The sequence below is a fragment of the Labrus bergylta genome, chromosome 6 (genome assembly GCF_963930695.1).
Source record: "Labrus bergylta chromosome 6, fLabBer1.1, whole genome shotgun sequence".
NCBI lineage: Eukaryota > Metazoa > Chordata > Actinopteri > Labriformes > Labridae > Labrus > Labrus bergylta.
In genome coordinates, this window is record NC_089200.1 from 19,716,414 (window position 1) to 19,738,450 (window position 22,037).

Here is a 22,037-nt window from a genome sequence, read left to right on the forward strand (position 1 = left end):
AAGATTCTAAACTAATTTGAAGGTGTACATGAATGTCTTTTTAGTCTCTCTCCTTCGAACTGGACAAACGACTCCATACTGGGATGAGAAGTGTCATAAACTGTCACCACATACCTGAAGTGTGTATGAACTGTGTTACCTGACGGGGAGCTTTATTTTTTTTTTTTAAGTATTTCTCAGTTGGTGTTCATAGCTCTAATGTGGTGGTACAGTGGCCGACTGGCCGTTGTTGTAAAAAGAAGAAAAGACACTAGAATACTTGAATAGGCTATATTCTGAAAAAAACAAACAAACAGGGTTATCAGTTGTTTTAGAAAGAATACAATATGTATTGTAACTTTGATGCTATTATGACATTTTTGTTATTAATACGTGATGGCCGGGAAATTATGACAAGCGAGGCTATGAGACGAGGATGAGTGAGATGTTGGCAACTTTTTTACTCTTTAGTAAGAGGATCTGGTTTAGTAATTTATCAGACTGTCAATACTTTCAAAATTAAAACAAAGTATTGTTTTCTCCCACCTGTGATGTTTCTATACATCATTGAAGGGTATTTTACTGATGTCGTTCATTAGTAGGCTATAACTTAACATTGTAGATGGGAATGAAAATATTGAAATTTTCAGTCCAAATACACCCTGAGATTGTCAATCAACCTTTCAGTTTAAGTTCAAATAGTTGTATTAGCATTTATTATTTACTCTGAGGAGTCGAGAGGTGTATTCACTGATGAAATCAACTTTTTGTCTTTGAATATTTGTCATTTCAAAACTTTCATACATCTAAGCTTTCAGCCGTTTGATGAAACAAATCAGGATCAATTGAGTCACAGCATCAACATTCAGAAAACATGAAACTTTTCAAATGAAGACACGTGCAAAAAATTCTATGACGATTTGGACTTTATTTCAGTAAGCACATTTGGATGATCATTTGGTTTTCTGCAAAAGACAACTTATTTTTATCATCAGTTTTAGTTCTTCTACCTTATAAAACATGGTGACAACTACTTCATATGACACGTAAATGTTAAGCTATTTGGTTAACAGGAAAGTAAAATAAAAAAAATAAAATATTTTATATACACAACATGGACACGTGGTCTTGCATATGAACGGAAATGACATGCTCAATTCTTTAAAAAAAAGCTGACTGACACCTCAAAGTAGAGTATTTGTATATGCTTTTGAAACATTAGAACAGGCACAATAATGACCTAATGTGTGTGTTCGATAATTGTTGTGTAATTTTCAGACTTGCCAGGGTAATTAATTTAAAAATGATTATTTTTACCAAAATTGTGTCATGTATAATCTTTCTCACCAAACACACTGGAAAGAGGGCAGAAGCTGAAAGAAATTAGGAAATGATTAACATTGTCTGAACATGTTTTATCCGGTCTTAAGGACACTGACGCTTCTTTAAGGAGAATATAAAGCCATTGAATGATTGTCTCTGTTTAAGGAGTGGTCGCACAAAGCTATGACATGTATCATCTCTAAGAAGGAAGAAAAAAAAATACTTTTCTGAACCTTACAAATACCCAGACTTAGTCAATGAATCATGACAATCAAAAAGGTGCAAAGATGCACTGATTGTAGTCGAGCAAAAGGCAAAACTGGTTAAATGATTTTGGAGGACAAAACATTAAGTAAGAGGCAGTTCAAAAGATCAAAACACGCACCTCTGTAACATTCAGAATCATCGAAGAAGTGCGAACAGGATTTATAAAAAAAGAAACATTTTTTTAAAAAAAGTCAACAAATCTTTACCATACTGAGCTCAGTAACAACAAGCAGAATGTGCTGTAAGTCTATGTACATTTCAATACAGAACAATCTAAAACTAATGTATTTATTTGCATAAAGTTTGTCAAGCTTCTGAAAGAATCCCTCCACAACAGATGAAGTATAGTATATGGTCTGTGGCAAAACATCTGCATCCAAACAATATGATTGTAACAGTAACTGCCCTCAAAACAGGGATAACACTCTGCTTTCTTTCTGCACCTATAACATCCAAATTACAAATGCACTTACTAACACTTGTGTGTGTTCAGAGAGATTACTTTAGATGGGAAACACTGATATAAAACTGTAATCAAAAAAGTAAATAAACTAAAGTTTTTTAGTAACATGCTTCTGTTTGCATCTCTTAATTATCTGTGATTTGTTGTTGTCTGTCTTTCTAGTCATGCAACAGCATTTTATAAAAATCCTGCTTTAGCACATTAAAACATAAAGCATGAATAAAAACACAAAAAAAGGGAACGACTAGGTAGTTTTGCTGAAGTAAAGCATCAACTGAAAGTGGCCCATAATTTTAAAATCGAAGAGTGAATGGTTCAACACAAAGTTAGTATTGGCAGGCTTATCACATTAAACATTAAAAAAAAGAGTACAACATATAGCAGTACAAAACGACAATGTCCTCCAAGACAGACAATATCAATGCGGACGCTTCTGTCCCGATCTCAGTGTCCATCTCAACAGTCTGTTTGTTTCAGCTGACAGCTATCCGGTCGGCAGCTCCTTGTTGATCCCACAATCAAACGTTTCCATTTTGGTGTCTAAGGTCGAAAAAGAAAAGTCTGACCTTGCCAACAATGATCATAGGAAGCTCCGCCGAGATCGAAGGAGCTACATGGAAATCTGATGTTCGTTTGTGACCGAGGGCTAACTCCACAGATTTTTGGTTCTGAGAACTTTTGAATGATAAGCTGATAATACTTAATACAGTTGAGAAACTATACACAGTTTTCTTAAGTGCAAAGAGGAGAAAGAAACATAAAAGGGAGGTGACTGATTGCTATAATAAAGAACAAACAAAGAGAATTAATGAGAGAAGAGAGAAAAGCATCAGACGAGTTACTATTTGTTGTTATTTACTCAGTACCCAAAAGTCTGTCTGTTTCTGCTTTTCTGTTTCTAGCTTACGCAAACACCTGCATGTTCCCAAGCTGAGACTGCTGAGATGCTTGCTGCATCTGCTGCGACTGTGGCTGCACCTGCTCTGGAATGTGTGTGTGGTGTGAAGACGGCAGTGCATGGTGGGGGTTCCCCAGAGGGGTGGGGCTCGTGGTGACGTCAGACCAGTCCGAGTTGGAGTGTGGGGAAGAGGACGACCAGGGGTCTGGGGACTCTGGTGAAGGGGTGAGATAGGGGTGCTCACTGGCTGGGTGGGCAGAGTGGCCAGGGGTGGTGCCCTCTGAGCCAGCGGTGGTGTAACTGTGCTGGGAGGGGGGCGTGGGGTATTTATCCACTGGGCTCTGCATGGGCGGGTAGGAGGGCAGCTGCCGAGATTGGCCCTCAATCCCACTATGGCCCCCGTGGGTGATGGTGTGGGGGTGCTGCATGGTGTGGGAGAGGCCATGCGTCATGCTCATCTGCTCTGGCATCTGGTACATCAGACTCTGGGAGCAGTGGAGGTGGCCGGGCCGCTGTTGGGAGTGACCCTGGCTCTGGTTCTGCCCCTGGGACTGTGTCACCTGAACTTGCCCGGGCTGCGGCTGCTTCATCATGGCCTGGCCTCCTCCGGGCGCCATCATCTGGAACGTGACGATCGGCGGTAGCTGCTCTCTGCTCATCGTGACGTTCATGGGGGTGAGCATGGGGCCCTGGCTGTGGTGTTGGCCCATGACAGGGTGAGACCCGCCCATCTGGTGGGGCACAAGGCCGAACATGTGGCCACTGTAGCTGTGCTTTGCCATGCCCACCCAGCCTTGCTGCTGACCCAGCATGTGGCTAACAGGGGGCAGCATGGGTCTGGAGGTGGGGCTGCTCAGGAGGGGAGGGGAGTTTGCTGTGGTGGAGACAGCGCCAGACACGTCAGTTGTGTATGAGTGCGGGGATTCAAGGGAGTCGACAGGTGACATGGTGACGGAGCTCTCTGGAAGTGCACCAGCTGCCTTGACACCATTAGCATTCCCTCCTCCAGTACCTCCTCCATTTCCTCCTCCCACTCCAGCACCCACACCTGGCCCCTCCCCTCCTGCAGGCTTCTTTCTTCTCTTTGCCTTCATGTCTTTCAGATCCTTAGCTCCCCCGCTGACTCCTCCCACCTTCGCTCCGCCTCCCCCTCTCCTGCTCTTCTTTCCCTGTGGCCCGGGACGCATGCCGATGTAACCTGTTCCATTGGCGCACATTACGGAGGAGTTTCCACCTCCGCCCATGTGGTTAGGCCCGTTGTGTGGACTGTGAACCAGGTTGTACTGGTCTAGCAGACGCACTATGTCGTGATGCATACGCTCCTGAGCTGTATCACGGGGCAGCCGATCCAGGTGGTCAGTGATATCACGGTTTGAATAGTGGTCAAGGAGAACCTGAGCCGCCTCAAAGCTGCCTTCTCTCGCTGCAAGAAACAGAGGGGTCTCCTCCTGATGAAACAAGAAGAAAAGAAAGAAAATAATGAATACGCAAATCTGTTTAATCATGATCAACTTGGATTAAATATTATTTTTCCCAAGTTACATTAGACACAGTCCATTCAGTTACTAAAAAAACTTCTTGTACTTAACTCAATATAAATGTAAATATACTTTAAATTGCATTGTATGTAAATATTAGACAGAAAAAAACATTTATAAAGATTCTATGAATTGTATGAAAGCCAATTAAAACAGACTTCATGGCTCATTATTATGATTGTCTTATATTGTTATATTCGGTTTAACAACATGGGGCCAGATTTACTAAGATCCCAATTAAAAAGTACTAAATTGCGTGTTCGTTTCAACAAATTTCATGTTTGGTTGGTGGGCGTTTTGCGGGTGATCTACTAAGAAAATTTGCGTGAATGACACCAGGTGCAAACCTTGAGGAGGCTTGCGCAAAATAGGTATCAGTGGAAGAGGTATTAAACGTACAGTATTTTTGAGTTATAGCAGATAAAACTGAATATTACAAAAAGAAAATATGGCTTAAAGAAACCCTCGGCATTAAACAGGGCTTCTCTTTTCTTCCCTCCATCTTTTGAAGATGAATTGTCATACAGGTGAGGTCCCCCCATCCAAGCGTAGCGGCAGCGGGCTGTAGAGGAAGGAGACCTTCGCACTATGGACAGGAGAGCACCAGAGTGCACGAGCTGGGGGACAGACGCGCAGCCCGAGAAAAAAGAAATCCCCAGTTTAAAATATAATGTTGGCGAAATGAGGGAAATAGGAAGAAATAAATGTCAGTGTTGAAATTCTTTAGAATGAAGAGGCTGTGAATGTTCAACTTTGTTGGCTATACATAGGCAACAATATAGTTTAATCATGGTGTTTCCTGCTCTCGTTCCAAACATATTAACATGTGTGGGGAATAACGCGATCTGTATGCCTTCTTTGATTGTGTCTCCTCCTACAATAACAGCAGCCTGTTGTGCATAACGCTGGTCTCCTGGGTTAGCACGTTCTTTTCAAAGGTGTTAAATTCAGACACCGTCACAATCTCCGCAATTTTTTGCCAGGCTTGGTAAATCGCAATGCGTGTACTAACTTAACTTCTTTGCATTTTCTCCTCCCAGTGTTTTGAACGCTAGAGCGGAAACGCCCCATATCGTATATTCATTAAGGCATTTAGGTACTAAATGGACAATGTGTGTTGTTTTGCTCATATGAAAGACGCAAACCTCACTGCCCGCCGTTAGTAGATCAGATGGTGGTATCAAGTTTGCACACGTTTTAAGACACGCAAACCTTTAGTAAATCTGGCCCATGGTGTGGGAAAAAAGGATGTTGTAAAGAAGTATCACAGAACAAAGTGTCCAGAAAACAAATGATCCTGAAATGTAATGAGGATATCTAGAAAAGGGAATTCAAAACTTAATGCGGTCATGTGAATTTTGAAACAGGGCAGAGATTGTAATGAGAACATGTCAAAAAAAGGAAAACCAAAGAACTGACCTTATTGTCTTGCATGTCACGGTTGGCTCCATTTTTCAAAAGCACAAGAGTGGCCTCCACATTATTAACGGCAGCAGCCCAGTGCAGAGCAGATTTGCCTAAAATAGTGGGACAGAGAGGAAAGACAAAGATAACATTTAGTAAGGAGGTGTATATGCGTATTTGTTTATTGATAACAAAAACACTGTGTTGTTGAGGTTTTAGATCAGAAATGACAGGAGGAGTAAGTATATGAAAAGTCTTCCTACCGTGGTCGTCTACAGCATTGATATCAGCATGGCAGTGGATCAGCTCCTCCACCATGCCCTCAACGGCGAGTCTTGCTGCCAGGATAAGAGGAGTTGTGCCATCATTCATCCGGGCGTCCAGTTCTGTCGCACGATTACGGATTAGAATCTGAGCGAAGGAAAAACAACAGACACACAATATACGATCAATAAAACAAACTATTATGATGCAAATTTCACAAGCATTTATCTCATCATAGGAATTAACTTCACCTCTCTTCATTAAATTAGTACTCCAATGCTTGAAATTGTGTCAATAAAAAGCAACCTTGTAAAAAATGTTTGGATGACCAAATGTCATATTCAGAGAACATCTGTTCAAAAATGTCTCTAACCTGGAAGACTCCCTGGGCATCTGCGGCCACAGCAGCATGCAGAGGTGTTCTACCCATGTTATCGTGCGCGTTGGGATCAGCTCCAGCATCCAGCAATCTCTTTGCTGCATCAGCTCTGGCGTAGCGGGCGGCAAGGTGGAGCGCTGTTTCTCCTGTACGGTCGGTTTGAGCAATTAAAGAAGCTCCCTGAGCGATCAGGTCTGAAATGACACTCGGTCCGGCTTCCTCTCCTCCGCTTTCTTCCTCCTCCTCTCCATGTAGGCCACAGTCCGGGCCTCCGCCGTTACGCAGGGAAGCCAACATCAAGGGTGTGAAGCCATCTGAGAGAGAAGGAAATCATTATGAAAGATATTTAAAAAAATAATAATAATAAAAAAAAAAAAATCAGATGTGAAAATTAAGAATTGCCTATTTTCCCTCACCAGGTCCTTTGACATTGACATCCAGACCGTCAGCATCCAGGTCAGCCTGAGGAGGGGTGAGGGTGATGTCAGCAGCCTTGCGATGCTGCATTGTCCACTCTCTGTGGTCAACACCTCCATCCATGGCCATAGGCAGCAAGGGTTTGTCTTCAGTCTATAGGAAGCAAAACAACATGAAATAGAATCCACAACAACCAAAAATCTTTCTTACAGTTCAAGATGCTCCAAACTAAATTTGATTTGAAATACTCCAATCCGTCCGCTTTATTTGAATCATTCTTTTTCTTCTTTCTGAATTCACTTACTCTTGGTTTCTTGGGTGGGACCTCATCTTCCAGCCATCTCTGACTCTGACCTCCGTCAATCATGGCTCCATCCTGGGTCTTAAAATTCCTGATATGCGAAAACAAAAACAAAATTTAGGGCCATTGACATCTTGGTTTTGCTAACAGGTAAGGTTTATAAAAAATAATATAGACACTACTTTACTTTCAATATTATAATTTCCCCCCAGATCATCCAAGAATCTAAATAAATTACTCTTGTACGAATGCTCATCTACTAGTTTTTCTGGTGTAAATACTCCTTATCATAAACTGATTGTCAGTGTAACCACTCACTTCATGTCAAGGTCATCTTGTCCCACAGGCTCTCTCCTCTTGTCATTTTTATTGGCCATGAAGCCATCAGGCAGCCACAGCAATCCATGTTTATGTTTCCTCTTGGCAGCTAGCATCCCCAGCACCAGGATGAGGAAAATAATAAACACAGACACTCCGACCAGGTATGGCAGCAGTGACGTTGATGGATCTGTTGGTTTACCTGGAGGCACATCTAATACCAGTTATTTGTTTGTTTGTACTTACTAACAAGCCAATTACATTTGATAATCTGCATGAATGACAGGTCGACTTACTATTAACAGACACTAGAGGGTAAGGCAATTCCCCCTTGATGTGTGCCGCTGCGATGAAGGATGCAGCTTCATCGGTGTTGGAGAAACAGTCGTCAGAGCTCTGGACACACTCACGGTTATCGATTTCCAGGTGCACAACAGATCTGCACAGACAAATGTGTTAAACGTGATGGTCAAAGGCAGCATAGCAGCATCAAGTTTTATATCAGAATTTGAAAGAAGAGAAACTATGTGTGTCCCACTCATGAACTATCCTTACCCAACAACCTCCCTCTCTAGCTCCCTCTTGGGTCTGCTCCTCTGTGCCTGTTGACCCTGTTCCTCCTCTGTACCATAGTAAGGCATCACCATTGGCTTCTTGTTTTCATCCAGTTTCACCTTAAGGTTGGTGTGCAACAGGGCTCCCAGGGCACGCAAGAAGCCCCGCAAGTCTCCAAGCAGCTCTTTAGGCTGCAGCCGGACCACGAGAACCAGCGAGCCATCCACTGGTTTGGGTGGAATGTCGGCCGAACAATCCAGACCGTCCCAGCCACAAGCCTCTGTGTAGCAACTCTGGTCACAGTTACCGTTACCATAATGGTCTGCACAGTACTTGTCATACCTGGAAATACAGAGGACAAGGCATGGGTGGTGATTTGGCTTCAGAACAATAATTATTATTTCTATTATTACTATTACTGCAGTAAAAAGGAAATTTGGAGGAGGGTGCCATACTTGCAGGAGGCTGGTTTGGACTCCTGACATTCAAAGCTGTCAAACAGACACCCGGGGTTGTCACACTCCTTATCACAGAGTCCGTTTTTAAAGCGATCCCAGCAGGGAACACTGGCGGCACAGTTCACCCAAGGCTGCTGCCAGTTCAGAGAGCAGTCTCCTCCATCCCACTGACACTCGTGGTTGTTACACTGATCGTCACACACTTTATCCCCTGACTGCCGCTCACATTGCAGATAGGGGCAGGATATAGTGCGTGGTATGACGAGTGTGTTTTCACATTGTCGTCCAGAGAAATGTGTGGGGCAGCGGCAGCTGTACTGGTTGAATTGGTCTTTGATGCAGGTTCCTCCATTTTGGCAGGCCAATGAACACCTCTGTTCATTCTCGCAGTGTGGCCCGCTGAAGCCGGGCTGGCACTGGCAGTACAGGTGCCCGACTTGTGACTCCACACAGTGCCCTCCATGCTGACATCGTAGCTTCTCACAACTGTAACCTTCGATTTCACCACAATTAAATCCAGTAAAGCCCTACAAAACAAAAGATGCTGTTTAGGTTTGAAATCCATAGTTTGGCTTTGCTACAAATATTTCAACACCAAATAAAACTTAATTGATGATGTCCCTGCAGATCAGCTGCTTGTCTACTATACCTGAGCCATGGTGTGGCCCTCTGAAGCAAGCATGAGAACAAGAGGAGGAATAAGAGGTTAGTGGAGAGAATTCCAAGCGTTTAGTATGAAAAGATTGATGTTCTCTGAAGAGAGCAAGAGAAGGAAAACCTGAGGTGGTAAAAGCACCTGTCCACCTGTATATCACTGTATTAACACACAATAAATGAGTTCCTTACTTTGACCCGAGAATAATGAATGGGTTCATTCATGTAAACATTCACTGGACATTCAAACAGACTGGCAAGAACTAGCATTGAAATGGTAGCTTTCCGGATAATTTGACAATTTAAATAAGGAGGAAAATCACTAGTATTTGAAAATTGCACCCCAATCTCTGTCAAAATAACAGTTTGGTTTTCTTGTACCTTGGCCATCTATCACGCTTTATTATTCTGACATTAAGCACAACACTACCAATCATAATGTTAGAAAACTAGTTTAAAAGCATCCACTTTACAGTTGAATAAAAGGTAGCATTCATAGCATAAATAATAAACTGTGAAAGGATGAACAAAAACAGTGAGCTTGTTTGCACTGAGGGGAAAAGTGTGATTCGGGAAGGGACCATAAGAGTCAAAAACTGCTGAAATCATGTTATGAAGCAACAAAAAAAGACAAGAATTAAGGACACTTACAGATGGACAGGAGCAGGTATAGCTGTGAACTGAACTCATGTTCATAGAGCAGACGCCATTGTTGTGACATGGCTTGGACAGACACAGATCTACCATAGACTCACAGTGACGACCTGGAGACACAAGGGGAGAAAAATGAGGAAGTTACACAGGAGAAGAGGTAATAATAATCAAAATCTGAAATATTTGTATGAATGATAACCGAAAAGTTATCGTGCTGGTTCTCTAATTTACAAAATGCTTTCAATGACTCTTGTATGCCCCTTTGACAGATAGTATGAATGTACCCGTGTATCCAAGGCGACAGCGACACTGATAATCGTTGACCAGCTGCACACAGTCAAGGCTTCCAGGGGCGTGGCAGGGCCCAGACAGGCATTCATTCAGATCGCCCTCACAGTGTTCTCCGACATATCCTGGAGGGCAGGAGCATGTGTAACGACCCACACCGTCCACGCACTGTCCTCCGTTCCTACAGCGAGGTTCTGAGGAGCCGGGCTGAGGGGCACAGTCATCCATGTTCACCTCACACTGGAGCCCTACAGAACAGAGAACAGACAAGACATCACTGTATGGGAAGGGGAGTCTCTTAAGTATCCTGTGTGTGTTCAGGAATATATTTTTTATGCAGACCTACCATGGGTTCCAGGTGGGCAGGCGCAGGTAAAGCGGTTGATGAGGTTGATGCAAGTTCCACCATGAAGGCAGGGCTTTGAGTGGCACTCATCAACATCATACTCACAGTTCACCCCCTGGAAGCCCGACTTACACTGGAGCAATGACGCAAGAGACTGATGTTAGCTCGAAAATGCTTTACTAGTTTGACATTACCATTAAAACTTTGAAATGTATGAGCCACGCACACCACTTAAAAACAAACATAAACTAACACGTGAGAAGTTACTCACAACACACTCGTATGTGCTCTGGTAGTCCTTGCATGTCGCTCCGTTGCGGCAAGGGTTTGACTTGCACTCATCGACCTTGTCTTGACAGTAGCTGCCCGTGTATCCTGGCTGGCACTGACACTTGTGAGAATTGCCCTCATTCACGCACCTCCCGGCATTCTCACACACATTCTCCACTTCAATACCTATGGGTGCATTTTTAGGAAGGCCAAAACACTGAATTAACATTATAAACATACCTAATTAAAGTCTATTTTAAGATTTTGACTGAGGAAATAGTATGCAGGATAAGAAAATAATCATTTTCAGTCCGGGGTGAATGACAAAAAAAGTTTATGTTTGTTTAGCTATAGTGCAACTCTGCTTTGATCAATCTCTTAATCCTACAAAACTCTGTCATCATATCAGGAATGATCTCAGTTTACTTTTTGTTGAAGTAACAACACAGCAGGTAAAAACTCCTCACCCTTAGTGGCAGCAAAGTCCTGGCAGGACTGGTACGGGATGTCACAGTACAATCCAGTCCATCCCCATGCACAGTGACAGGTCCAGGAGGTCGCTGTCTGTGAGCAGGAGCCACCGTTGAGACAGCGTACCTGGCTGCACAGGTTCACATAGTTCTGCAAATTAAAAAAAGAAAAAACAGGAAAGAGAGAATTTAAGGTGACTGGAAATTATGGCTGGAGATCTTAACAACTTTACAACCAAGATGGTCAAATACCTTAAGTGTTCTTCAGTTTGTGATTACTTAATTTTTTTGTGGGCTGACAAAATATATTTTTGAGTACTTATATAAACCAGAAATCCCAAATTACCATAAAAGCGGTGTTTAAATTATGCACCTTTAAAACCAGCTATATTTTGAGTTTTTGTGAAGCAAGAACATATACAACTTGTGTCGTAAATGTTACACATTTTTGACACACTGTGATCAAACAAAACACTTTACCTGGCAGTTTCGGCCATTGTATCCTACAGGGCAGGTGCAGCGGTAAGCGTCCAGGCCATCGGTGCAAGTGCCTCCATTCTTACAGGGCTGAGAGTTACACTCATTCCGCTCATACTCACAGAAGGTCCCATAAAAACCAGGACGGCAACGACAAGAGAAAGTGTTGATATCATCGATGCAAGTACCGTTATTCAGACAGGAGCTGGAGGGAAGAGAGGAGAGAGAGGGGGCAAAAGGGTTAAAGAAAAACTACCCCTGTCTAGAGTTCTTTTCTAAAAGTGTGGTGAAGAGGAAAGAAAAAAAGTATAGAAACAGTAAAAACTTAAGCCCAAAAAAATGTCATAGAACTATATTAAGTACTACAAGCACTACTGGTAATAATCCTTCAAATCAGGCATCTTTGTAAACACTAAAATTATTATTTTTTTTAATTCTACGCAGTTAAAAAGTTAACTTTAAGCCCTCTTTCACCCACATTTATTTTAGACACAGCCATGATTCATTCTCACAGGTTACTGCAGGGGAAATGGTAATTCAGGAAAAATGTATTACAAGAGACAAGAGCAATCAAGCCTGCTAATAAAATGTCGGTTTTATGGCTCACCTCTCAGTACATTCGAGGATGTTGTGTTCACACAAGATTCCATCAAACCCTGGACGACACTCGCACACAAAACTGTTGACATAGTCCCTGCAGATGGCACCGTTCCTGCAGGGCTGGCTCGCACACTCGTCTACTTCGATCTCACAGCGATCCCCTTCAAAACCCTGACGACAGTCGCAGGAGAAGCTCCAAACACCATCCACACAGGAGCCTCCGTTCAGGCAGGGGACTGCAGAGGGGAGAAGATTTAAAAGATTATTTAAATAATCATTGTCAATGAACAATGTACAAGCAGGTTTGCGGACATCAATTGAGTACATTGTTTTAAGTTTGCTTTTATCTTGAGGTATCTTGAAATCTTGCTTTGTGTAACTCCAGTATGTGATGATGAATCACAGAATATTACAAAAGTCTCATTACACATAGGTGTCATACATGCAGGGATTTAAAGTCTACATGATGTACAGCCATTAATAAGGTGTCTGAAATAGTCAATGTGAAACTCACTTGGTGAGCAGTCATCAATGTCGGTCTGACAGTTGTGTCCGCTGTATCCAGGTTGACATTTACACGTGTAGCTGCCGGGACTGTTCATGCAACGACCACCATTTTTGCATGGGCTCTTTTTGCATTCATTCACATCCTCACTGCAGCGTGGGCCTATACAATTGTTAACATATTAAATGTATGTACAGTACATTAGAAGAGAGCTTTCAGACTAAATGTAATTTAGTTTCCTTTGATCTTGTATTGACAAAAACACTCTCAGAGAGACACATACCTTGCCAGCCAGCGGGACATTGGCAGGTATAAGAGGTGTAGTCTGCAGATGGACGACACACTCCTCCTCTCTCACATGGATGAGAAGCACAGGGATCCTGTTCCACCTCACAGTGTTTACCTGTTTGACATTGCATCAAATATCAAACCAATTAATTAATATTAAAAAGACAAAGGCAACTGATTTTTTTTTCTAAAGAAACATTCAGGTAGCCTCTATAAACCCTGCAGATGCATGCTAACATGGTGATGTTGATGAGATGGAAATATGGTTTTACTAACCTGTGAATGGGGGGCTGCACTGGCAGGTGTAACTGTTGATTCCATCAATACAAAAGCCCTGATTCAGACAAGGCCCTGATGCACATTCATCTACGTTCTTCTCACAGTTCACACCTAAATGAGAAAGGGGAGTCGATTTATTTTTTATTCAGTCCTGCTTCTTCTATTTAAAAAGAGATTTGTAAGGACTGCTATTTTGAAATAATATAAAAGTAATACTTAAAAATACTAACCTCTGAATCCAGGTTGACACTGACAGGTGTAGCCTTTGTGTCGATCAACACAGTTGCCACTATTTTGGCACGGATTAGGCTGGCACTCATCTTTTTCCTCCTCACAGTGATGTCCCACCCAGCCAGCTTCACACTCACAATGATACCTTTAGACAAAATGAGGAAAAGCACAAGATTGAATGCAAAATAAGTAATGCGTTACCAATATCTGCAGGTAGTCTTTGACATATCCCCAGCATCAGCTAATCTGCTAAAAAATGACTTATCATACAGCTTTATCTGCTGATACTGCAGTTTCAGTGTTGTTCAAGGGAAAATTTTAAAAACAAGAGAGCCTGGAAGAAATTTCCCCAACCTTATGTATCTTCTTAAATTCCTTCTTGAACTATGTAACAAATATGTTCACTCATAGAGTAACATAACATGGAATAAAGACAAATTAATGTTAAAACATTAAACTTAATAGTAGCAGAATAAAATGTCATACCCGTGTTGCTGTTCAACACACTCTCCGTGCACACAGGGCTGAGTAGCACAGTGGTCTCTCCCAGAGAGGCACAGTGGCCCGTGGGTGCTGGGTGGGCACAGGCACTGAAAACTGTTGAGCTTATCCATGCAGGTTCCCCCACTCATACATGGGTTTGAGTCACATTCATTGATCTCCACCTCACATTTAGTTCCTATTAGAGAGTAATTCAGAGAGAGTCAGTTGTATCAAAAGCCTTCACTTGATAACAGTAGAGTGATTGCATCACAATCTTAGGTCAGAGTGCCTTATCTTTTTGGTACATTTCTTCCTAGTTTCTGAAACACAAGCATTTACTACATTCAACTGTCTGAGGTAGCAAACAAACAATACCTGTATATCCTGGGGCACACACACACTTGTACTCGTTGATGCCATCATGGCATTCTCCATATTCACAGGGGCTGCTTGCACAGTCATCTTCATTGATCTCACAGTTCACCCCTGAAGGGAAAAAAATGTTAAGTAACAATTGACTGGTTATATGCTCTTTTCTCATATCTAAAGTGTTTGTTAAGATTTAAAAGTAGCACCCTAAAAATGACCCTTCACATCCCTGTAGAGCTGGTGCCAGTATGGAGGTGAGTTAGAGGTGAAAGAGATCAAGTAGCTCTCACAGAATGTGTAGTTAACTCATTCACCACCAGGGGGAAGTAAGACTCCATGGAGTTCAGTATGAAGTAAGAAATGCTTACAAGTCTGACTGATTTAAACACAGCAGAGGTCTGCTACAAATGTAATGTGGCATGAATTTAGAAAAATGACAAGAATAACATTCAAGACACAGCTGTTAGGCCGGGAGAGAAAAAGAGAGAGGAAATGAACACGAAAAAGAAACAGAAAGAGAGAGAACAAGAGAAGGAACAAGGCCGTGAGGCGAGGGGAAGTGTGGGCATTCTACCAGAAAGGGAGACCTGACAGGGTGACCTGATGCCAGTTTTAGTAAAGTGAGGACAGTACAGACTCCAGTACCAGGCCATAGAGTGGTACAACGTACTCAAGTGAGTCTACTAATCCTCAAAGAAATGTCGTGTCACAGTGCTCGACCCAGACTTGTGACTTCTTCACGCGTGCACACACAAAGGAGTGCTCTACCCTTAACAGCACATTCAGTACATTGGACGCTGTACAGGAAGCTCTATATGTGGGGGATGGATGTCTTTATATTTAATTCAAGCTGTTACCTCAACTATCAAACTTTGAAAGGTCACATAATTGAAATTCAGGAGAAAAAATTAGGAGCTCATTTTATGTAAGCTGTGAGAAGGGTTCGGAATTAGATTTTTGTTTAAATATGATTGTTTAGGCCTTATTTAAACAGAACTTAAATGAAAAGGAACTAAAACTCAGCTTTTTGTGTGTTAAGAGTTCAATCTTTATGGTATCTACAGCAACCACCTGTCAAGCACAGGTTTGTTTAAAATCCTGCAAATGAAGCAACAGCACAAACCTTTGTTTAGTAGATCAAACACTTCATCAGATGAAAAAGTGTATCCGATCAGGTTCTTTATTCTCATGTAATAAAATGTTTATCTCAATTTATAAAGCTACCCCCAAATGTCTAAACAAAACTACACAACTGCTTGCTTTATTTGCATACCACATCAAAAATAATTAAGAATAAATCAGAGTCCACTCATCTGAGTATATAGTCAGTGCATTTTGTTGTACACAGTGAACATACCTGTGGTTCCTGGGGGGCAGTTACACTGGTAGGTGTTGACCCGGTCAATGCAGCGTCCTCGGTTCTGACAAGGGTTGCTGTGGCACTCGTCGACCTGGATGTTACAGATTGAGCCTGTGTATCCAAGTTGGCACTCACAGAAGAAGGTGGCGATGCCGTCTTTACACACACCGTGGTGGCAGGGCTCTGGTACGCAGTCATTGATGTTGTCCTCACAAAGTAGACCATTAAAGCCTGAGGGAAAAATATATTTTTTTAGATAAATACAAAGGCAAGGGTCCAATGTGATGTAGTCTACAGTTTAAGAAAAGTATTACAGCACAATATTAGAGCATGCAAACAAATTAAAATGACTTGAAGTTAACATAGGGTTATTCTCTCTTACCTTCAGCACATTCACAATCGTATCCGTTGGGCCGATCAATACACTTAGCTCCATTTAAACAGGGTGTGCTGGAACATTCGTCTACGTCTATTTGGCACATTTCCCCATTGAAGCCTGGAAAGAGAAGACAGTTCAGATAATAGAAGTAACAGACACTTGCAGGAAAACCAGTTTGAACACAGGCTGGAATTCATAACAAGTTCATTTTCAAGGGGGTGGAAATAAATCAGGAAAAAAAGCACAATTCTAACAGCATGTGTACCAACCTGCTGGGCACTCGCAGATGAAGCGGCTGACCTGGTCCAGACATTTCCCCTGGTTCAGACAGGGCGAACTGAGACATTCATTCACCTCGTTCTCACAGTGAATCCCCTCAAATCCTGCAGGTGGGGAAAGAAACAGGTTTTACTATTGCTCCATCTTTCCAAAGTAAAATAGGCCAAATATTTTTTTCCAATCCCATTTCTTTTTGCAGTTGCAAAGCAGTTTGTCAATCTATGAGGGCAAGATTGAAGATGCAGTAGTATAGATACTCTAACAAGTCCACAGTTACACACTGTGTGCGTGCATGTCTGACTGTGTGTTTATCTGTAGCACCCACTGCTGTGTTTCTGCATTGCTGCAAATTCACAGACTGGGACACCAAATTTACACCGTCACAGAATCAATATGAATTTACACAGACGTGAAGAAGGCTGAGCTTAGTTACAGCACATTCAGCACAGTCTGAAAAGGGCATAATAATGAGAATTGTTGTGCTTTTTCGAGAAAAAAAAATCTAGATGAGAATATCTAATAAAATTGGTTAAAAATGTACAAGAAATGATCTTATGTACCAGGCATGCAGATGCAGGTGTAGTCCCCAATGCGATCCAGGCAAGTGCCATCGTTCTGGCAGGGGTTTGAAGCACACTCGTTGATATCCTGCTCACAGCGAGGCCCATCATAACCTCTAGCACAGTTACAGGTGAAGGAGCCATCAGTGTTCACACACTGACCACCATGCTCACAGGGGTTGGTACCTGATGAAGAGGGAAGGTTTAAAAGCAGAACACATCAGAGTGTGTGTCTCGTGGGTTTAGAATTTTGTCTTGCTCACCAATGCTGCATTCATCTCTGTCAGTCTGGCAGGTGCTGCCTACATATCCTGCTGGACAGTTACAGTTGTACATGCCACTGATGGGGTTGGTGTCACACTGAGAGCCCGCTCTGCAGGGGTTACTAATACAAGCATCATCTCTATGGCAGAGCAAACCTGAAATGAACACCAAGATGACAAGAAGGTGTTTAAGAAATGAATCATTCAGCTGTTTAAATAAGAGACCAAAGTAAGAAGAAGAGCAAAATCATTGTAAAAAAAAGTATTTTGTCTCTCACTACTGGCTTACCTGTCTTTCCATGGGGACAGACACAGACAAAAGACGCAACACGGTCGATGCATGTGGAGCCGGGGCTGCACGCTGCTGTTGCACAGTCATCAATGTTTTCAGAGCAGTCAGGTCCACTCCAGCCGTTAACACACACACAGACGTAGCTGCCAATCAGGTTGCTGCAGGTTCCTCCATTCTGACACGTGTTTGGCTGCAGGCGGCACTCATTTACATCTTCTGTACAGTGCTGACCTGTGGACAATATCCAAAAGGTTTTATTTTTTGCATTTTATGAAAAATGCAGTAGGATAACATTATTTGCCCACATTGTGCCGTAACCTCCTCCTTAAACCTACTGGCCTTATTTTCTCTTGGTACGATTAGTGCTACATAAACTCAGACAGGCCCAAGGAAGCAGATGTATGCATGTTTGCTTTGTAGACAGAAAGCTTACATATGCAACACAAGTGTGCTAGTAGAGACACGCCTTGTGTGAAGTTAGGGCCTCCAGAGGATAGAGAATACAGAGAAATGTTAGAAAACCTAATATCAAGCGGGCAACATGAGGGAGGCATACCACATAGTGTAACTGTGGTCACATGACCACACTTAAGCACACACAAATCCCTTACCAGTCCACTCTGGAGGACACTGGCAGTTGTAGGTGTTCACTCCATCCATACAGGTTCCTCCATTGGCACACTGATGACCGGGACAATCGTCAATGTTGTTCTCACAGTTCGTTCCATTAAAACCTGGCACAAATACAAGAAAGAAACATTTCATTACCGTAGCTTAAACTATGTATCCTTTGGGGCAAAGCATGCACAAAAAAACATCTGCTGTAGTATGATGATCTCTGATGTACATACGTCTTATAACAAGTCCTGGTAATATAAAAACACAACCTGTGTGTTTGTTATGTCCACTGTTTAAGTGTAGCAGAGTGACAGCAGAGTGTCTAACACAACACAGCCAACAGGATGAGGCTGTTTACACTTCAAACAACATTTTGTTACAATAACTCATTATTACAGTAACGCTACATTCTTACATAAACACCAGTTACAGTGTTGCTCCCTTTTTTCCTACTTCAAATGTTCTGCCTTTTGGTGTCCCTCCTCTCCTCCATATCTCTGTTGGCATTGCTTTTGTATCATTACTTTATATTTTTTAAAACAAGTGTATAAATCCTCCTACCTGGAAGGCAGTGGCAAGAGTAGCTGGTTTCAGAGTTCTGGTGGCAGGTGCCTCCATTGAGGCAGGGTGAAGGTGAGCAAGGGATGTATGAGCTTTCACAGTTTCTGCCAGTAAACCCCAGGGCACAGATACACCTATAGCAATGAAAGAGTTTGTTTTATAAAGTCTAACCAATTCAGTCTAAAAAAAACAGATAATTCTCTACGAAGTCATACTCATTTCTAGAAAATCTATATCATAATTTTTAGAAAATATATTATTCAATAGTTGCTCCTAATATAAACTTGACATTTCTTTTCAAGAACTTGATTCTTACTTGTAGGAGCCAGGAGTATTAAGGCATAATCCTTCATTCTGGCATATGGAGGGTGTAACAGCACATTCATTGGTGTCATTAAGGCAGCGAGGACCAATGTAGCCACTCGGACAAGAACATGTGTATCTTCCACCAGACAGGGAACTGCATGTTCCCCCGTTGGCACAGGGACTAGACAGACAGCTATCCTCCTGCTCACACTGCAGCCCTGGGAATTAAAAAAAAAAAAGAGAGAAAAGCTTAGCATTAGTTCCTTACATATTTCCCTTATTTCTACAGAGAATAATATAACAGATACAAGAGGGTCAGCAATATGCATTGGTAGGTATGCATCTATTTTGTAGTGATGTAAGAACTTATTTTCACATTTTGTTTTCAGTAACAACATTTTTAATTGTTAAGAGTCCAGCTTGTTATCCGGTCAAAAAGTGCACGATGAAGTAGTACGAGTATAAACATTTACAAACCTCACAAAAAGCTATTTTTTATCATTTAAATTAATTATAACCTCCTTGATCAACGGTAATTCATCTAAATTCAGATTAGTAGAGAGTTATAGAAACATAAGCAAGATATGTTGGAGACTTTTTTGCAACTTTAGACAATTTTACAGTCATTACAAAACATTTTGATGTGCAAACAATCAGAAAAGAGTTTCAGACATATTTTAACAATAGAGTCTGTTCCTGCATTCATATAGATATGAAGTTTTGTTCCAGTGATAAATAAGTCATATCTCTGCACTTATCTCACCTGTCCATCCTCTGGCACACTCGCACTTGAACTTGTCTAGTGAAAGCAGTGTGCAGACACCTTTGTTGGCACAGGGGTTGCTGGGGTAACATGTCGAGTTCTGGGGCGTTTGGCAGTGTTGTCCGGTGTAGCCGAGAGGACAGGTGCAGACAGTGCTGCCCGCCACAGCTGACATGGACACGGAGCAGTTCCCTCCATTCAGGCAGTAACCAGGTTGACAAGGGTCCTTATGGTGGCAGTACTCACCCAGAAAGCCTGGTGCACACCTGGACACACAAACAAGCAAAAATGTCAACGATGGAGGATCTACACACACACAGTTTGCACAATAAAGATGAAAGTTAAGTTAAACAAAAAGTCATATTTGGTTGTCTGTTAGGGCTTTTTAAGGAGACAAACAAACCAAACAAAAGAGTTAGTTTCATACAGAATCAGGTGCACGTAATGCACCACATCAAACAGAAGCAATGATAGTGAGATCTTACACTGAACAATAGCCTTGTCGTACACACACATCAAGCGGGTTAACCCTACGGTTTAATACACAGTCCTGACTCTGCTATTGAGTGATCTTACCAAGTACGTGGGGAACCACATCCTAAAGTAGGTGTGCCAGTCAAACGTTTGGTTGTGTCTTAAGAGAAAGTAGTTATTCAATCACTCCAACCATCAAGCTGTATGGTTAATAGTTAATGGACTGCATTTATTTAGAGCCTTGTCCCAAGAGAGACTGAAGCTGATCACAGCACAATGCCTCACGTGTTACAGTGACCCTGCAGAAACACACAACCGGGACAGAAGTTGTGGTTTATATTGAAGACAATTTGGTGTTAAGATCAGACATGAGTTGAGCTACAAACCCTCAGCTTACAGTCAAAAACTGCTCTATACTCTTAGCTGTTAAAGGCAATAAGACAAAAGAGGGAAGCTGAGCTTGGTAACAGGGTTAAACAAGGGCCAGTGATGGCAAAGAAGAAGTAAAAATGAAGAAGGATGTGAGGTGGAGTCATCTGGAAGTTGTTGACTGAAGCCTGGCAGAAACAAAAAACAAAAAGGTGGAAAGAAGCAGAAAACATTTTTCTAATGTAATAGACCAACAACATTTGTGCAAAACAGATAAATAGTTTCATTACTTTCTAAAATAAGTCCACAGGAAAGACAAGAAACTTCTATTTCAGTAAAGTGATTCAGCAGCATGCAGAGCACCGGAGAGGAAATTACAATATTACGCAATATGTCCACCAGGATCTCAACAGAGACAATGATCCCCTCCTCGCTTTCTATTCCTCTGTTTTCTCAGCCTCTCCCACTTTCCCTCACTGTCTGACAGTATTTGGTCAGATGTGTTGTTTTTTACTGAGCAAAAAAGGTAATTAGTCAGGTAATTTCCTGTGCACTGCCTGTTGCACTGTATGTTGGGTTTGGTGTGTGTGTGTGTGTGTGTGTGTGTGAGAGTGAAGGGCACATGGCAGACACCCTGTCTAGGGACCATGGGCGACAGAGCAACCCGCTCCCTCTTAAACCAGCTTCTAAACCTGCATCCCTAGAGGGGTTCAGGTAACATAATAGGAGAGCAGAGATACAGAGGACAGCTACTTACACACACACACACACACACACACACACACACACACACACACACACACACACACACACACACACACACACACACACACACACACACACACACACACACACACACACACACACACACACACACACACACACACACAGATAAACTAATATCCTCTTTCATAACCATTTCTAATGAAAAAATTATGCTTATTTCCCAAATAAGCAGCCCCGGAGCATGTGAAAACAGAGCACTGTAGACAGAAGAACAGAGTTCGGTGTTATGAGCCATATAAAACAGTGGAAATGGGAATTATCTGACATGCAGTCCCACGCTTGCTAACTTTATTTATTATTGACCACCCCACCCCAAAGCAGCTTTAAGATATTAGGTTATGAGCGCATGGGAACGAAGGATAGTCATGAATCATGCCAGGCAGAAGTTTCACAGATCAATCACATCTGTGATACGTCTGCCTGCATGATGTGAGTCATCCAGTGTCTCTACAGAATAGACAAACAACATGAAGCAACAGAGGCCAACTCTGACTAAATTATTTGACAAAAAAGTATACAGTTTATGAAATCCACTGCAGTACACAAACA

The 22,037-nt window shown here is 42.1% G+C and overlaps 1 protein-coding gene across 2 annotated transcripts in view; it reads right to left on the reverse strand.

Annotated features, from left to right (window-relative positions):
* Positions 1-887: 887 nt before the first annotated feature.
* Positions 888-22,037, reverse strand: part of notch2 (notch receptor 2) — a 42,995-nt gene continuing 21,845 nt past the window's right edge. The window contains exons 3-35 of one of the 2 annotated variants that reach the window (XM_065955942.1): positions 19,860-20,125; positions 19,107-19,314; positions 18,791-18,924; positions 18,223-18,345; positions 17,609-17,842; positions 17,320-17,475; positions 17,057-17,242; positions 16,487-16,600; positions 16,221-16,334; positions 15,836-16,069; positions 14,485-14,595; positions 14,113-14,305; positions 13,626-13,771; positions 13,393-13,506; positions 13,112-13,231; positions 12,838-12,990; positions 12,331-12,559; positions 11,727-11,928; positions 11,244-11,397; positions 10,778-10,962; positions 10,507-10,639; positions 10,157-10,408; positions 9,870-9,982; positions 8,562-9,091; positions 8,107-8,448; positions 7,848-7,990; positions 7,552-7,753; positions 7,237-7,324; positions 6,932-7,085; positions 6,510-6,829; positions 6,136-6,283; positions 5,888-5,985; positions 888-4,378 (exon numbers count right to left, since the gene is read on the reverse strand). In XM_065955942.1, the coding sequence (XP_065812014.1) occupies positions 2,936-4,378; positions 5,888-5,985; positions 6,136-6,283; positions 6,510-6,829; positions 6,932-7,085; positions 7,237-7,324; positions 7,552-7,753; positions 7,848-7,990; positions 8,107-8,448; positions 8,562-9,091; positions 9,870-9,982; positions 10,157-10,408; positions 10,507-10,639; positions 10,778-10,962; positions 11,244-11,397; positions 11,727-11,928; positions 12,331-12,559; positions 12,838-12,990; positions 13,112-13,231; positions 13,393-13,506; positions 13,626-13,771; positions 14,113-14,305; positions 14,485-14,595; positions 15,836-16,069; positions 16,221-16,334; positions 16,487-16,600; positions 17,057-17,242; positions 17,320-17,475; positions 17,609-17,842; positions 18,223-18,345; positions 18,791-18,924; positions 19,107-19,314; positions 19,860-20,125 (7,342 nt within the window). In that variant the 3' untranslated portion in view covers positions 888-2,935. Of the gene's footprint in view, positions 4,379-5,887; positions 5,986-6,135; positions 6,284-6,509; positions 6,830-6,931; positions 7,086-7,236; positions 7,325-7,551; positions 7,766-7,847; positions 7,991-8,106; positions 8,449-8,561; positions 9,092-9,869; positions 9,983-10,156; positions 10,409-10,506; positions 10,640-10,777; positions 10,963-11,243; positions 11,398-11,726; positions 11,929-12,330; positions 12,560-12,837; positions 12,991-13,111; positions 13,232-13,392; positions 13,507-13,625; positions 13,772-14,112; positions 14,306-14,484; positions 14,596-15,835; positions 16,070-16,220; positions 16,335-16,486; positions 16,601-17,056; positions 17,243-17,319; positions 17,476-17,608; positions 17,843-18,222; positions 18,346-18,790; positions 18,925-19,106; positions 19,315-19,859; positions 20,126-22,037 lie in introns of both variants that reach the window. The other variant, XM_065955941.1, reaches the window with a different exon arrangement.